The sequence below is a fragment of the Globicephala melas genome, chromosome 6, assembly GCF_963455315.2.
Source record: "Globicephala melas chromosome 6, mGloMel1.2, whole genome shotgun sequence".
Taxonomy (NCBI): domain Eukaryota; kingdom Metazoa; phylum Chordata; class Mammalia; order Artiodactyla; family Delphinidae; genus Globicephala; species Globicephala melas.
Window position 1 is genome coordinate 10662336 of NC_083319.1, and position 17470 is coordinate 10679805.

At 42.5% G+C, this 17470-nt stretch overlaps 1 protein-coding gene and 1 non-coding gene across 2 annotated transcripts in view; both read left to right on the forward strand.

The window, feature by feature from the left end:
• Window positions 1-13: 13 nt before the first annotated feature.
• The window catches only part of PPP6C (protein phosphatase 6 catalytic subunit), a 34019-nt gene continuing 16562 nt past the window's right edge, over window positions 14-17470 (forward strand). The window contains exons 1-2 of the mRNA XM_030858686.3: window positions 14-196; window positions 16941-17036. Coding sequence (XP_030714546.1) covers window positions 122-196; window positions 16941-17036 — 171 coding nt within the window. The 5' untranslated portion in view covers window positions 14-121. The remainder of the gene's footprint in view (window positions 197-16940; window positions 17037-17470) is intronic.
• On the forward strand, window positions 11929-12001 carry TRNAD-GUC (transfer RNA aspartic acid (anticodon GUC)). Its single transcript has one exon. It is a non-coding gene; the product is annotated as a tRNA-Asp (tRNA).

The window sequence follows — 17470 nt, forward strand, 5'->3', positions numbered from 1 at the left end:
CGTAGACGCGTCTCACGGGCCGGACGTGACGTAGGGAGGGTTCCGGCTTCGGCCTCCGCCGCTGCCGCCGCTAGCACAGCCGCGGACGCCGCTGCTGCCGTCGGGGCTTGTTATTTCTAAAATGGCGCCCCTGGACTTGGACAAGTATGTGGAGATAGCGCGGCTGTGCAAATACCTGCCGGAGAACGACCTGAAGGTGAGACTGAACGGGGCGGGAGCGCTGCTTTCGGGGCTCCCCCCCTTCCGGCAGCGGGGCTCCCGCCGGCCCGCCCTTCCTCTCTCCGCGGGACCCCCGGCAGTGTCCTGTCCCGTCACGGTGGGGGGCCTAACGCGGTGCGAGGCGACTCGTTCCGACTTGGCGTCACGCGGGGAGCGGGGGCAGCCCGAGTCCCCCGAATGCCATCCCGATTCCCTCGGCGGGGATCCCAAGGGATGTCGCGGCCTTTGCGCCAGGGTTGCCCGTCCTGGCCTTGGGGCTGCCCCGGAGCTCGAGACTTCACGGCTTTGCTTACAAGACTCCTCTCCCCTCACCCCGACCCTGGGTCTCGGAGTCTGAGGCGAGCCCCCGCGGGCAGTGGGCAGTGGCAGCGGTCATCCCCCCCAGAGGCGGTGACAGGAGCGCGGGGAGGCCGGCGTCTGACAGGGGATGCAGCGTGCTCCCGGAACGCGGCCCCAGTGGGTTTAGGTGCCTGAGGAATGGGGATGGGGATGGGAAGGGGCAGGCGGGGGCCCGAGCGGCCTGGTAGGGTGAGAGAACGTCAAGTCGTCCTTCTGTTCGAGCACTTCTCCCAGTTGTCTTTTAGGAATGTTGGTTTTCTTCTGCTCATTCCAATATGAACCCGTTTTCGAGCACGTCTTTGAGCTGTTTTAAGTGGATAAAGTAACAGGCTCTCAATAAACACCAATACGTTTCTGTCCTTTAAGTTGTCCCCGCTCCCCCCCACCCCCTGCCCCAATCTCTTCTTAGCTCAAGATTTCATTGTTTTGGTTATCCAAAGGAAATGAGTCGTTCTTTGTACTGCAGAGTCCTAGCAACAGTAAACCTATGTTTGGGTAAAGAAATGAATGTAAGTATAAAGGAATGTAAGTCTTTAGGATACTGCTTTTTTGACAGGTGTTTCTATGCGTTTGTTAGAACCAGTGCTTAGGTGACTAGCAGTGTTTAGAGGTTGGTGGTAGTGCCTGTTCTTGTTCAATTAACTTTGATTTGCTGTGTGGTAAGTGGGTAAACTGTTGATAATTTTGAGTTCTTTTTATACTTTAAGCTGTGGGTTTAAAGTAATTTATTTTTGTTCGTGAGTTTTTTTCTCTTAAGGAAGATATTACTGGTTTTTTCTTTTGCCATCTCTTGGTACAGGGAGTTGATATTTAACATCAGTCAACAGTGTGCAAAATGTTTAAGACCACAGGAGCTGTTGTGAATGTAACTAACTTGTATGTTAATTATATGTGCTGTTTGATAGGGGAGTCATTCTTGTCCATTTTCCCCTTTTTAACAGGATAATTTAATTAAAATGGGGACAAAGCCAGTATTAGTAGAAATGTAACTTTCATGCTCTTGTGACGATAGTTTTGTAGCTTCTTTCTGCTATATGGCTTTTTAGGAAACAAGGATTTTTCCTTAAAAAAACGCGACATTGTGACCCAGTTCATTGGAAAACTAAAGTTGGTTTTTGCATGTCAGTGAATTGATGTGGAATTTTCTGTTCTTTAGGATATGTAAGGCAGTTTTAAGCTTTGTGTTTATAATGAGTAAAATATTGCTTATTATGAAATGTATCTCGATATTGGATATTGAAATAATTTGAAAGACAAATCAGTTGGATTTTCTTTAGACCTCTTAATTTGATAAACATTAGATTTCCTTCCTAATCTAAGAGAATATAGTTATTAAACCATTTCATTTCCCTTTGCAACACAATTGGACTGTACTTAGTGTGTATCTGTTTCCTAGTAAATTTCCCCCGCACCCCCCGGACCAACCACTAGAAAAAAAAAATTCTGAATTTTTCTATATAAGTGGAGGCTTTTCTTCTTTGTCTTGGAAATGGTTTTTTTTTTTTTTTTTTTTTCCGGTACGCGGGGCTCTCACTGTTGTGGCCTCTCCCGTTGCTGAGCACAGGCTCCGGACGCGCAGGCTCAGCGGCCATGGCTCACGGGCGCAGCCGCTCCGCGGCATGTGGGATCTTCCCGACCGGGGCACGAACCCGTGTCCCCTGCATCGGCAGGCGGACTCTCAACCACTGCGCCACCAGGGAAGCCCTGGAAATGTTTTTATCAGATTAATTTTCTTGTGCTGCATCTCTGGTGTATTTAAAGAAATTTAATTCTGTGTCTCCCTCTTGGCATGAAGTGCAAACTAAAATTAGGCAGGCCAAGAAAGTATTCCAGGCGCACTTTTTCTGAGGCTTTAAAGCCAAAATGAAATATTCTATCAAAGGAAGAAAAATCATTGGGGCCACTTAATGATCATTATGGAAAAGATTTGTTCTGGTAGAAAAATAGGCCGAAATTTACCTGTGTTTTAAATTGGAAGTTGGAGATACTAAATAAAATAATAAATGCATAGGATGTTCTAGATCTAATCATGATTTCTCTATATCTAAATTGGAAATGGTCAAATCACTAGTCCTGGGTCAAATGTACATAACTGTTTTGAAGGAATAAGGGTGATATATGAAGGTGAGTGGACCAAAGCATAACATTTCTTAAAAAAGAGTTCGTGTGATTCTCATCCACTAAAAAAATTTTAGAGAGGATCTTAGAAGCCACAGATTCCATATCTGACCGAATGTAAGAATGAATGATGAAAGACAGGTTTACTGAATACTTACACTTAAGTATTTTGTCATGGGAGAGGTTTATAACTTGGAGATTGTCTGATCTCTTGGACAGTTCTTAAAGGTCCCATGTAAGTAAAGAAGTTGCACACTGAGTTGGTGTTCAGGTTTGTTTTGTTTTTTACTGAAGAACTGAAGACAGTTTCCATGGTAGGGGTTGGGAGAATACTAGTGTCTACCTCAGATATGCAACACAGGGAGAAGTAACCACTTCTATGGATTGATAGTTGCTGTAATCTTTTTTGGAACTCACTTTTATGTTTAGTCTGAGCCATCTCTGTTTTTCATATAAGGCCACTGAGCCATCTCTGTTTTTCGTATAAAGCCACTGCTCTGCAAAATTGTACCTCTGTTTGAAATGCCTCCATAAAGCTTCAGAGAATTCTCCCTTGCTTTTTTCTAAGACTTGGTGAAGAGCCTTTTGTACCTCCTTATTCAGCCTCTATCTGATTTTATAGATTCTCATATATGGTAGTCTTGAGCCTTCTGGATTTGAAGCCTGTTAGTCTTGTCACTCACCTTATTGCCTGTCTTACTGATCATTCTGTTTACCTGAGTTGTTTGGTTTTGTATATTATCTTTCTTTAGGTATTTCAAGGAAAAATGAACACAGTACAGCAGTTAGGGACAGACTGTGGCTTTCTATAGGGCTAGAATAGTTTTTTCAGTGTTTTCATTGATAATCTTTCTGAGACCCTTTCTGATAATGCTTGGCATTTTGTCTTTTTGGCTACAGAATCACAGTCTCTTGGATCTTCTGAAAATAGTCTGTAGCAGTGCTGTCCAATAGAAAATGCTCAGAAATGTGAGCCTCAAATTGTTAAATTTTTTAAAGTAAAAAGAAACAGGTGCCGGAGCCTGTGCTCCACAACGGGAGAGGCCACAACAGTGAGAGGCCCGCGTACCGCAAAAAAAACAAAAAAAAACAGGTGAAATCAATCTTAGTAATATTTTATTTAACCCAATTTCAACATGCAATTAATATAAAATTACTAACATAATACCTTGTCTTTTTTTGGTATTAAGTCTACAAAATGTGGTATATGTTTTACATTTACAATACATCCCAGTTTGGATCAGCCACATTTCAGGTGCTCAATAGCTACATGTGGTAGTAGGTTTCCTATGGGACAGTGCACACTTCTAATGACTCCCCAGACCCTTTTCTAGAATTTCAGAGCTGAGAGAGAATCAGAGTTTGCCTAGTTCTGTATTCTTCTCACTTTACTGAGGGGGAACTGAGCTTTGTAGAGTTTATGATCTGCCTGAGGATGTCCAGCTAATCAATGAATTAAGTTGGAAAGCCTCTTTGTGCAGAGCTCTTCCTGATACAGTTAATAGCCTTTTAGGATGGCAAATAGCATACTTTTCTAAGTATGTCTTCCACTTAATCACCTTTCTTTTTACCTTCCATTCTGAGTACATTAGAGTGCTTTCTTCTGACGGTGTGCCTTGTACTTCCCTGCTTCTTTGCTTCTGCTTAGTCTCTTTCTTTTACCTACTTAATACTTATATAGCACAAATATTAAATCATTTAATACTGTGTGAGTTGGGTACTAACATTTGCCCCATATTACAGACAGGTATCTCAAGCACAGGCAGATTAAGTAACTTTACAAAGGCATATAGCTAGTAGGTAAGTGAGGGAGCTGCATTCAGACCTAGGCAGTCTGGCTCCAGGGTTCACGTCCATATCTACCACTTATGTTTCCTCTATACAATACCCTTCATGCCCCTTTTCATTTTATTTATTTATTTATTTATTTTTTGGCCGCGCCAAATGGCTTGTGGAATCTTAGTTCCCCTACCAGGGATCGAACCCCGGGCCCACAGCAGTGAAAGCGCAGAGTCCTAACCACTGGACCACCAGGGAATTCCCCTCCCTGCCCTTTTTAGCTCTAGCTCAGATGTCACTTTCTCCATGCAGGGCTCCTGGATTCCATAGTCAGAATTATTAGTAATGGTTAAAATTTACACAGCTACTTACAGTTTTCAGAGTACCTTCATGTCCGCTCTATCACTGTGATAGGCAGAGCAAATATCAGGACTTGATAAGGTTTAAGTGATTTTTGCCACAGTGAGTCAGCAGAGTATGTACCTGAATTTATTTGCTATTTAAAATTTCCATTCTGGAATTCCCTGGTGGTCCAGTGGTTAGGACTCGGTGCTTTTGCTGCCATGGCCCATGTTCAATATCTGGTCCGGGAACTAAGATCCCGCAAGATGTTTGGCAAGGCCAAAATAATTTCCATTCTTTCTGTTCTATACTAACCTTTGCCCCATAGCACTTTTTGTTTCATTTTACTACCACTTGTATTGTTCTGTCTTGTTTGATAGTAAATATACCTGTCTCCACCATTAGACTGCAAGCTTCTTGAAGGGCCAGGATCATATCTTGTTTATTTTTGTATTCTCCACAGTCTTAGAACACTGCCTTGTATGTGACAGACACTCAGTTAAGGTGCGTTGAATCAAACTGTACTGCTTTACAACAGACATTTCTTTAACTGTCTCCTGTGTCAAGTACTATTCCCTGTGGATGCTAGAGATAGAATTTGGCACTTCGCTCTGTCTTTGAGGGGCTCTCAATATAGTAGGGGAGATAGAGAGGTAAACAAATGATCATTGCATAGTTTGGTAGGTGCTAAAATAGAGAGCTGTCCAGCATATCGGAGAACATAGAAGAAGCAGCATCTAACTCTGGAGCCACAGATGGTTTCACAAAGGAGGAACAATGAGAGGATGAGCAGAGTTTTTTCAGGTAGACAAGACAGGAAGGAAAGAACATGAAGCAGAAGAAATACCATGTGCAATGGTATAGCTTAATCTAAAAGAAGATGGCTGGTCAACTTGAAGTAGTTTGGTATGGCTTGAGGTGGTGCAGAGAAGACAGGCAGAGACCAAATCATGGAAGATGAGGCTGATAAACTTGAATTTTTATCTTTGAGATGGTTCATGTATAAACACTTTGAAATGTTTTTATATTTTAGGGAAAAACAAATAAATCATGCTTGGTGATATTTTAAAAAATATGGCTAACTGAAAAGTAGATTCAAAGGAAACTATTAGAGAGATACACTGTTGTATGTAGTAGGAATATGACAAAATCATAAAGGTGATATCTGAATGGAGTTTGGGAAACACTATCATAGAGGAGTGTCCTTGAGAGGTTTTTAAGGGGGGCAGTGACAGGTTTTAGGAATTTTCTAGCAGCATTATGGACCTTGGATTGGAATGGGACAAAAATGTCATAGGAGCAATAGACCAGGTGACATGAAAGCTTTTGAAGTAAGCCAGTAACAAGTGGTTGTGGTGTTTAAAAGGAAATGAAGATGGTATAATAGGACCTGTTGACAGATTATGTCTAGGTTTGAGAGAGAGAGAGAGAAGAGTTTAGTGTAATCTCTTAGTTTCTGGCATGGATTACTTAGTAAATACTAATAACTAGATTAAGGCATACAAGGGAGTTTGGTTTGGGCCAGACTGAATTTGAGATGCTGCCAAGTCAAGACACTGAGGCAGAAACGTTCAGAAAACTGTTGGATAAACAGATCTGTTGGGTAACAAATATTTATTGATTACCAAATGTGCTCCAGACACTGTTCTAATAGTGTTAAACTCTGGAGAAAGGTCTAGACCAGTGGTTCTCAGCTGGGGGTGATTTTTCCCCCGAGCGGATATTTGGCGATGTCTGGAGACACTTGTAGATTTTCGCAGTTATCTAGGGGGTGTAAAGGCCAGATGTTGCTGAACATCATACAGTGCACAGGACAGCAGCCCCCACAACAGAGAGTTGTCGGTAGTGCCAGGGCTCAGAAACCCTGGTTTTTACTGAAGGTACAGATATTTCCTTCTGGATTGTTAGCGTGTGAATATCATTGTCATCTTGGATTCCCGCTCCCACTCTTCATTCTCAGTGATTTGTGTTATAGTAGAGACTCTATTCAAAGGCTGTGTAGAATATAATCTTAGATAGATTTTTATTTCTTAAGAAGAGATTTTGTAAATACCAGTATGTAAAAGTAACTAAAGGAAATAGTATGTTTCCAATAACAAGATCAGCTAAACGAAGAATTACAGAAATTCAAAACCCAGTGTATTTGAGGGGCAAGAGAGAACAGGGAGACAGGAGCAGAGAATAGAGTGGATCTGTAAACAAGTATCTTGAGGAAAACGTAGAGAAGGGAAATAGGGTCTCCTAAGAATGGGTCCATGAACCTCTACTTTTTCAAGGACTAGGAATTAATTAGGCACTGTGGGGAAAAATGGGTGTAGTTTGCCCTAAATTTGGGATAAGATTGAGAATCTTGCCTCAGTGACTGCTTTGGGGCAGAAAGAGAAACAAACCATGCTTCCTACAAATCAAGCTGCAAAAAAAAGCTGTGAAGGGCTTTGGAGGAGCCTCTCCCATGGCAAGACTGGGCTCTGAGAGGCCAGTGTGTGTGTAGTTGGCTGACATGTGTAGAGTTTGTGCTGAGATTTCATAGACTTCTTATTTTTATGTGTTCTTGACATGAATTTGTAAGCTGCTGCTGAACTGGAGTGATGAGAGGCAGTGGCTTTGGCTTAGAGGCTTAGTGCTCTAAGTCCTCTGTTGGGACTGCAGAAGTGGCAGTTATAGGAGGCAGCTGTTAACTTTACTCAAGTTAGCGTGCCTGGCCTCGGGTTGAAGATGTTGCTTTAGTAGTTTACGTGGTTCGCTAGGCACTCACTGGCTTTTGGTAGGGTTTCACAGTGATGTTCTTTAGCTAATGGTCTCCTGTTACTTTCAGATCAGCCCTGGGGGGTTTGGGCCAGTCACCATAAGTGACTTGCAGTTCAGGAGGCATTATGGGCCAGGAGAGCCAGTCATATATGGGTGCAAATTCTGCAGCATTCAAAATGGGAACTATAGAGTCCCTCACGAATCTGTGCTGTGATTAGTTTCAGAATGTTAAATGATAACTCACTTTGTTCTAAAAAGTATATAGTGTGGTTTACAAAGAAGCATTCAATATAGCAAGATAAATTATATTCAGAATAAGTAAGAAAAATGAGACAAAAAGAAAATAAAGATAGGAAACCAAGATGGAGCCAATAGGAAAAATAAGAATAGTACATATAAAATAAAAGCTATGATGACTGGGTTACTTCTTTGAGATTAGGCCTTAAGCTTTCTAGGAGCCTACAGAAAGATGTAAACTGATCAATTAAAAAAAATTTACAGAGTCTGTAAGATGATAAAAATAAGCTTCTCAGGGAAATCACATCTATCCTTGATGGAAGAAACAAAGAGACATTCCTCCCCCAGTCCTCCTTGAAGGCAACTATTTAATCACGGCATCCTGTGCACTTTGTTTATAGTCCACGCAATGACAAGCTCTGTAGAGGACTGTTTCCTATAATGTCCTTTACTACAGGTTGATAGTTTGACATTAAAGTGCAATTTGGGAAGAAGCGATTGGGAACGGAGTGCAGTGTAATGCAGGGTGAGGACAGCCCTCTCTAGAGGACAGTCTGGCTTAATTCATGGTGGAGTTTATAGTAGGTTGGTTTGTTTGGGTAACATACTAATAATTGATCTTTAAAGGGGTGTACACCAAATTTGGTGGAGCCCCCAAATTTACAAGAGTGGGCAAGAGGAGAGATCAACATTATACGCTTATGTCAGAGAATATATTAGGTATGGGCCCTGACCTTCACTGATGGAAGTTAGACCTGTTCTTAAAAGATGTGCAATCGGAAAGAGTGTGGATGGGACAAGTGCCTGAGAACAAGCAGGTCTCCTGGCAACAAACAGAAAACTCTGCCCACTCCTGGACAAATTACAGCAAAGCACTTCTGGAGGTACCTTGGTGGAATTCTCTTTGAGGAGGTTTGGTGAGTGTACCTGAAAAAAATCGCAAATATTAATTGAGCAAGGCATTATACCTAAGAAAGGTGGGTAAGGTCCTGAGATAGGTACTTTAAAACATCACTATATTGTTTTATTTTAAAAATTGTATAGTTTCAGAAAGTACATTTAAAAGTATAAATTGTTGCTCTATGAGGCTAACCTAAAAAAAGTAGTGCTCTTTTTTCTGGCTGACTGAGAAGGGAGGTGGTAATGAAAGACTATAAAAAAATACAGGCCAATCATGGCATATTTGTTCTTTGGAACTACCCTTAAGCTAGATGGAAGTGAGTTAGGGTGAAAAAAAAATGCAAACAGTAATTGTAAACTTTGGGAGCTAATTACTATACAAATAATAAATTATATATCACAGATCTAATGGATTATAATAGAAAGAGGATGTTGTACAACACTGATCTTTTGAAATTGATTGGGAGGACAGCTACCTCTATCCACAAGGAGTAGATTTGAGTGGTTATGGTCAACGTGGTAATTATTATTTTTAAAGAGGTAATATATATTATTAATTTAAAAATAACAGTTTTATGAGATATAATTCACATATCAAAATTAATTTTTAAAGTGTATAATTCAGTGGGGTTTTTTTCCCAGTGGGTTTTAATATATTTACAGAGTTGTGCAACCATTGCCATAATCAATGTTAGAACATTTTTATCATCCCAAAGAGAAACTATACCCATTAACAGAAACTCCCCGTTACCCCTTACCTCAAAGTCCAGCCCTAAGCAACCATTAATCTATTTTATATCTTCATGGATTTGCCTATTCCAGGCATTTCAGATAAATTGAGTCATATATTGAGTTGGCCAAAAAGTTCCTTTGGGTTTTCCCATAAGGTGTTACGGAACTTTTTGGCCAACTCAATATATATATATATTTTAAAATAAATTTATTTATTTATTTATTTTTGGCTGTGTTGGGTCTTCATTGCTGCGCGTGGGCTCTCTCCAGCTGTGGCGAGCAGGGGCCACTCCTTGCCGTGGTGCATGGGCTTCGCATTGCGGTGCTTGTTGCAGAGCACAGGCTCCAGGCACACAGGCCCCAGCGGCTGTGGCACGCAGGCTCAGCAGTGGGGCTCGCAGACTCCAGAGCGCAGGCTCAGCAGTTGTGGCGCACGGGCTTAGTTGCTCTACGGCATGTGGGATCCTCCCGGACCAGGGCTCGAACCCGTGTCCCCTGCATTGGCAGGTGGATTCTTCACCACTGAGCCACCAGGGAAGCCCCTTCATGCTTTTTTTAAAAGTAAAATAAATAAACAAAGATGAAAGTGGAATGCGTTTTGGTTGACATCTCTGGCAACTGCTGTTTTGGGTTTGATGTATATCCTCCTAGCTTATTTTATTTTATTATTTTTTCATTTTACTGCGTTGGGTCTTAGTTGTGGTACGTGGGATCTTCATTGAGGCATGTGGGATCTTTTGTTGTGGCGCTCCGGCTCTTCGATGTGGTGTGCAGGCGGGCTCAGTAGTTTCGCCGCATGGGCTTAGTTGCCCTGAGGTATGTGGGATCTTAGTTCCCCGACCAGGGATCGAACCCGCGTCCCCTGCATTGGAAGGCAGATTCTTAACTGCTGGACCACCAGGGAAGTCCCCCAGGTTGGTATTTCTATTTTGTGGATGAGGAAACTGAGGCACAGAGAGATGAAGTAACTTAGCAGGGTTACACAGCTAAGTAACAGACAGTAAGCTAAGTAATAGGTAGTAAGAAGTTGAGGTGATATTGTTCTGTGATCTCTTTGACTTCGGAGACTGTGCTCTTAACCTCTTAACTGTGCCATTGTGTTACTTGTGTAAGATATCCTGCAATTGGTACTTGTTGATTTAGGAGTAAAGGAGTATTCTCTCTGGGCCCTACTCTATTCCTCCAAAATTTGACCTTCCATCAGTATTTTCTTTTTTTTAAATTTTGTTTATTTTATTTATTTATTTTTGGCTGTGTCGGGCTGTCGTTGGCTTTCTCTAGCTGTGGCGAGAGGGGGCTACTCTTCGTTGAGATGCGCAGGCTTCTCATTGTGGTGGCTTCTCTTGTGGAGCATGGGCTCTAGGAGCACGGGCTTCAGTAGTTGTGGTACGCGGGTTCAGTAGTTGTGGCTCACGGGCTCTAGAGTGCAGGCTCAGTAGATGTGGCGCACGGGCTTAGTTGCTCCACGGCATGTGGGATCTCCCCAGACCAGGGCTCGAACCCATGTCCCCTGCATTGGCAGGCGAATTCTTTACCACTGCGCCGCCACGGAAGCCCCTTCCATCAGTATTGAACATAGCTGATTACTCCTCTTTTGAAACATTTTCTTCACCGGACTTCCACAATACTACACTCTCATGGTTTCCTTTGTACCTCATCAGGCAGTCCCTTTTGCTGGTTCCTCCTTCTGTCCCTAACTTCTGTGTGAAGTATTAAGACTCCTTTTTGTAACTTATCCTTTTCCCTATTTGTAAGCAGCCACTTTAGTTGTCTCTTCTAGTCTCGTGACTTGAAATATATATTTCCTGACAATCTCCAAATTGGTCTCTCTAGCCTGCATCCTTTTCCTTGAATTCAGGACTCACTGGGTCAGCTGTTTACAGCACATCTTAGACACTTTGAAGTCTGATAGGCATTGCAGACTTAGTGTGTCAAAATCAAATTCTTACAGCCAAATAGTGGAAAGAACCCAAATGTCCAGCAACTGATGAATGGATAAGCAAAATGTGGTAAATACATACAATGGAATATTATTCAGCTATAAAGAAGAACAAACAAATCATGTATGTTACAATGTGGATGAACTTTAAAAACATATGTTAAGTGAAAGAAGCCAGTCACAAAAGGCCCCGTTTCTAGATGTCCAGAATGAACAAATCCATAGACACAGCAGACTAGTGATTGCCTAGGGCTGTGGGGTGGGGTTGTGGGAGGTGGGAGATGAGTGCCAATGAGTATACAGTTTCTTTTTGGGGTGATGAGAATGTTCTAAAATTGATTATGGTGATGGTTGCCCAACAGTGAACATGCTGAAAACCATTTATACATTAAAGGGGTGAATTTTACAATGTGTGAATTATATATATAATATCTCAATGAAGTTGTTAAAAAAGCCCCACAAATTCCTGGTTCCCCGTCCCCCAAACAAAACCCAGACAAATCAAAACAATCATAAAAAAATAATTGAGAAACACTGGGCTTATTAAAATTAAAAACTTCGCTCTGCATGGGAATTCCCTGGTGGTCCAGTGGTTAGGATTTCATGCTGTCACTGCTGAGGGCCCAGGTTCGACCCCTGGTCAGGGAACTAAAATCCCACAAGCCACGCAGCCAAAAAAAAAAAAAAAGAATATTAAAAAAACAAACAAAAATGTTGCTCTGCAAAAGACGCTTTCAAGAGAATGAGAAGGCAAGCCACGGACTGGGAGAAAATATTTGTGAAAGACATGTCTGATAAGGGACTTTTATCCAGAATAAACAAAACACTCTTAAAACTCAGCAGTAGGAAAACAAACAACCCTATTAAAAATGGGCCAAAGGGGCTTCCCTGGTGGCTCAGTGGTTAAGAATCCGCCTGCCAATGTAGGAGACACAGGTTCGAGCTCTGGTCCGGGAAGATCCCACATGCCGCAGAGCAGCTAAGCCCGTGTGCCACAACTACTGAGCCTGCGCTCTAGAGCCCGCGTGCCACAACTACTGGGCCCATGTGCTGCAACTACTGAAGCCTGCATGCCTAGAGCCCATGCTCTGCAACAAGAGAAGCCACCGCAATGAGAAGCCTGCACACCGCGACGAAGAGTAGCCCCCACTCACCGCAACTAGAGAAAGCCCATGCACAGCAACGAAGACCCAAAACAGCCAAAAAAAAAAAAAGGGCCAAAGACTTGAACAGATACCTCAGCAAAGAAGATATATAGATGACAAATAAGCCTATGAAAAGGCACTCCATATCATATGTCATTAGGGAGATGCAAATTAAAACAAGGTGGGAATTCCCCAGCGGTCCAGTGGTTAGGACTCTTGCTTTCACTGCCGAGGGCCCAGGTTCAGTCCTTGGTCAGGGAACTGAGATCCCACAGTCCGCGTGGTACGGCCAAAAACAATACAAAACAAAAACAACAACAAGGCAGTACCACTACACACCTATTAGAATGGCCAGAATCCAAAACACTGACAGCACCAAACACTGGCAAAACTGTAGAGCAACGGAAACTCTCACTCATTGTTGATGGGGATGCAGACTAGTACAGTCACTTTGGAAGATCATTGAGCAGTTTCTTACCAAACTAAACACCCTTACCATATGATGTAGCAGTCATGGTGTTTATCCAAATGAGTTGAAAACTTAACATCCACTGTAAAACCTATACACAGATGTTTATGGCAGCATTATTCATAATTGCCAAAATTTGAAAGCAACCAAGATGTCCTTCAGTAGACAAATGGTTAAATAAACTGGTACATTGAGATAATGGAATATTATTCAGCGCTAAAAAGAAATGGGCTATCAAGCCATGGAGAGACATGAAGGAAGCTTAAATGCGTATTACTACGTGAAAGAAGCCAACCTGAAAAGACAACATATGTATGATTCCAACTATATGACATTCTAGAAAAGGCAAAACTATGGTGATAGTAAAAAGATCAGTGGTTTCCATCCTTTCCCCATACCTTGCCCGGTATATCTCTTAAATGTGGATGTCATCTGTATCCTTTATCACATCCTTTAGTAAACTGGTAAATGCAAGTGTTTCCCTGAGTTCTGTGAGCTACTCTAGCAAATTATTCAAACCTAAGGAGGAGGTCTTTGGAACCTCTGATCTATACCCGGTTGGTTAGAAGCGCAGGTGATAACCTGGGCTTGCAACTGGTGTCTGAAGTGTGTGTGTATATTGGCAGGGGAGTTGTGGGGGGGGGGCAGTGTTGTGGGACTGAGCCCTTAACCTGTGGGATCTGACACTATCTCTGGTAGATAATGTCAGAATTGAGTTAAATCGTAGGATACCCCGCTGGTGTTGCAGAGAATTGCATATTGTAGGGAGAAAAAACCTTGGTGACCAGGAGTGTCAAAACTGTGAGTGTTCTGTGTGACTAGTAAGGGAGACACATAGGAAAGAAGCACAGAGTAGGGAAGAACTGAGTTTTTCCCTACATAGGAAGGAAAAAGCTGAGGTTTTTTGTTTTTGTTTTTTTTAAACAAATGCAAAGTGGAACTGAAGGAACCTTAGAGACCATCTTTCATGATAAACTTAAGGCTCTGAGTTCAGAAACATTGTTTCACTCACCAGTGTCTGTTCCTTTCACAAATAATGGATGGATTATATATCTGGACCAAGGATTGTTTATTGAAGCATCTGAGGGTTGTAGGAAATTCAGCACAGAAGGAGCTCCCTACTCAGGGCCAGAAGGACTCCAGGCCAAAAAGATGATCTTGCCTTTGAGGTGCTATTTGAAGATCAGGAACTCACCCTATGAATAAGAGCAAACCTTTTTATTTTGAAGATGTTTTAAACAGCTTGATTTCCCCTCATTTTTTTGGGGGGGGACTTTTTTCTTGCCCTTCTTCCCCCCTCCCATTGTGAGTTCTCTCCTATGCTTGCCTCTGTGTAAAGTGTTGTAGCTATAACTGTTTTTGTTTGTTTGTTTGCGGTACGCGGGCCTCTCACTGTTGTGGCCTCTCCCGTTGTGGAGCACAGGCTCCGGATGCGCAGGCTCAGCGGCCATGGCTCGCGGGCCCAGCCGCTCCGCCGCATGAGGGATCTTCCCGGAACGGGGCACGAACCCACGTCCCCTGCATCGACAGGCAGACTCTCAACCACTGCGCCGCCAGGGAAGCCCGCTATAACTGTTAAAGTGTGTCTCTCATATATTTAAGTAAATTGTAGCATTTAGATTCCTTAATTATGTTTAAAATCATTTCATTATGCTTGTGTAGTTTAACTTGTCCTTTCTTGGCAGATCTTCATAAAATCTAGTAGGGCCTCTGACTGTAGTATTAACTGGTCTCAGATGGAAGGAAGATTCCCCCCCAGTTCTTTTTTTTTTTTTTTAATATTTATTTTGGCTGTGCCAGGTCTCAGTTGCAGCACGCTGGATCTTCGTTGCGGCATGCAGACTTCTTTAGTTGCGGCATGCGGACTTCTTAGTTGTGGCATGTGAACTCTTAGTTGTGGCAGGCAAACTCTTGGTTGTAGCATGCACGTGGGATCTAGTTCCCTGACCAGGGATCACACCCGGGCCCCCTGCATTGGGAGCATGGAGTCTTACCTACTGGACCACCAGGGAAGTCCCTAGAGTTCTTTTTTTAAAAATTAATTCCTTAATTAATTTTTGGCTGTGTTGGGTCTTCGTTGCTGCATGCAGGCTTTCTCTAGTTGCGGCGAGCGGGGGCTACTCTTTGTTGCGGTGCGTGGACTTCTCATTGCAGTGGCTTCTCTTTGTTGTGGAGCATGGGCTCTAGGCACATGGGCTTCGGTAGTTGTGGCTTGTGGGCTCTAGAGCGGAGGCTCAGTAGTTGTGATGCATGGGCTTAGTTGCTCCGCGGCACGTGGGATCTTCCCGGACCAGGGCTCGAACCCGTGTCCCCTGCGTTGGCAGGCAGATTCTTTATTTATATTTATTTTTGGCCGTGTTCAGTCTTTGTTGCTGTGCGCGGGCTTTCTCTAGTTGTGGCGAGCAGGGGCTACTCTTTGTTGCGGTGCATGGGCTTCTCATTGCAGTGGCTTCTCGTTGCGGAGCACAGGCTCTAGGCACGTGGGCTTCAGCAGTTGTGGCATGCGGGCTCTAGAGTGCAGGCTCAGTAGTTGTAGTGCACGGGCTTAGTTGCTGCACGGCATGTGGGATCTTCCCGGACCAGGGCTCGAACCCGTTTCTGCTGCATTGGCAGGAGGATTCTTAACCACTGCGCCACCAGGGAAGTTCCCCTAGAGTTCTTTTTAAAAGGTAGAGTGACTCTTAAATGTACATTTTGCGATTAATTTTGTTAACCTTTCTATTTTGAGATAATTGTAGATTTATATGCAATTGTAAGAAATAATACCAAGTGATCCCATGTACCCTTTACCCAGTTTTCTCTGGTAGTAACGTCTTGTGGAACAAATACCACAATCAGGATATTGACATTGATACACTCCACGATCTTGTTCATAATTCTCCAGTTTTACTTGTACTCATTTGTGTGTGTATTTAGTTCTATGCAGTATTGTTATATCTGTAGTCTCATGTATCTAATACCACATTCATGATACAGACAGTTCCATCACCCCAAGGAGTCCACATGTTGTCCTTTTTGTAACCATACGCATTTCCCTCCTGCTGCCCCTACCTCCTAGACCGTTGGCAATCACTAATCTGGTCTCCATTTCTATAAATTTTTTATTTCAAGAATGTTATATAAATGGAATCATACAGTATATAACCTTTTGGGATAGGTTTTTTTTTTTCTCCCCACTCAGCATAAATCCCTTGAAATTTATACAGATTGTCATGTGTCAGTAGTTTGTTTTTTATTGCTGAATAGTATTCCACGGTGTGAATGTACCATAATTTAACTGTTCACTGTTGAAGGACAACTGATTTATTTCTAGTTTTTGGCTCTTATGAATTAAGCTTCTATGGACCTTTGTGTACAGGTTTTTATGTGATCATAAATTTTCATTGCCAAGAATGCAGTTGCTGGGTCATATTTGGTAAGTGCGTGGTTTGCAATGTACTTTAAGAATTAGCAGATAAGGGCTTCCCTGGTGGCGCAGTGGTTGAGAGTCCGCCTGCCTATGCAGGGGACGTGGGTTCGTGCCCCGGTCCAGGGGGATCCTGCGTGCCGCGGAGCGGCTGGGCCCGTGAGCCATGACCGCTGGGCCTGCGCATCCGGAGCCTGTGCTCCGCAACGGGAGAGACCACAGGGGTGAGAGGCCTGCGTACTGCAAAAAAAAAAAAAAAAAAAAAATTAGCAGGTAAAAACCTTTTCCTCTTTATTGACTTTTGCATTTTTTTGTTGAAAAACATCATTTTACAGTTCCTTGCAGAGTTCTCTGTCTTCTAGAACCTATTACCTGTAAGCCAGGGAGTTTGCATTTTGGAATAGGCATTGTGAGAGGAAGGTAAAAGCTGACAGAAATCGAATCCCAGAATCATCATAGTTTCCTTTCCTGTGAAACAATACACGGATTAGTTCTTGTCTTTTTTGCATTTGGTCTTTAGTTTTAATATTGTAATAAAAGGTTGCATTTTATTTTCTCTTCTTACAGCGGCTATGTGACTATGTTTGTGACCTCCTCTTGGAAGAGTCAAACGTCCAGCCAGTATCAACACCAGTAACAGTGTGTGGAGACATACATGGACAGGTAAAATTTCATGCGGAGATTTTTAGCTTTTGTACTGTCTGTCCATGTCTGTTTCCAGTTGTGCTGCAAAATATTAAAAAAAAAATGCTGGTGGTTGGCTAGGGTGCCTCAGTCTGTGTGACATTAATGATTCCTGTTTACTGTTAAAGTGAATAAAAGCAGTGGTCAAATTATTCATGGACTTTGTTGAAATAATACTTAGAAAGTGAAGAAGCATTATTGCTCTGTGGACGGGGGAGGTATAAAATACAAATGCGGGCTGCTCCTAGTTATTATGATTGATAGCAGATGCTTTGGTGTTAGGCACTAATTTTCTATTCATTCTGTTCATTTCTGTTCTGTTCACTTAATGTCATATTTTATTGAAAATTTTATTGAAATTTATTGAAAATTTATCATTTCCTTAGTGGGAATGAGAATAGCAGCAGTTCAGA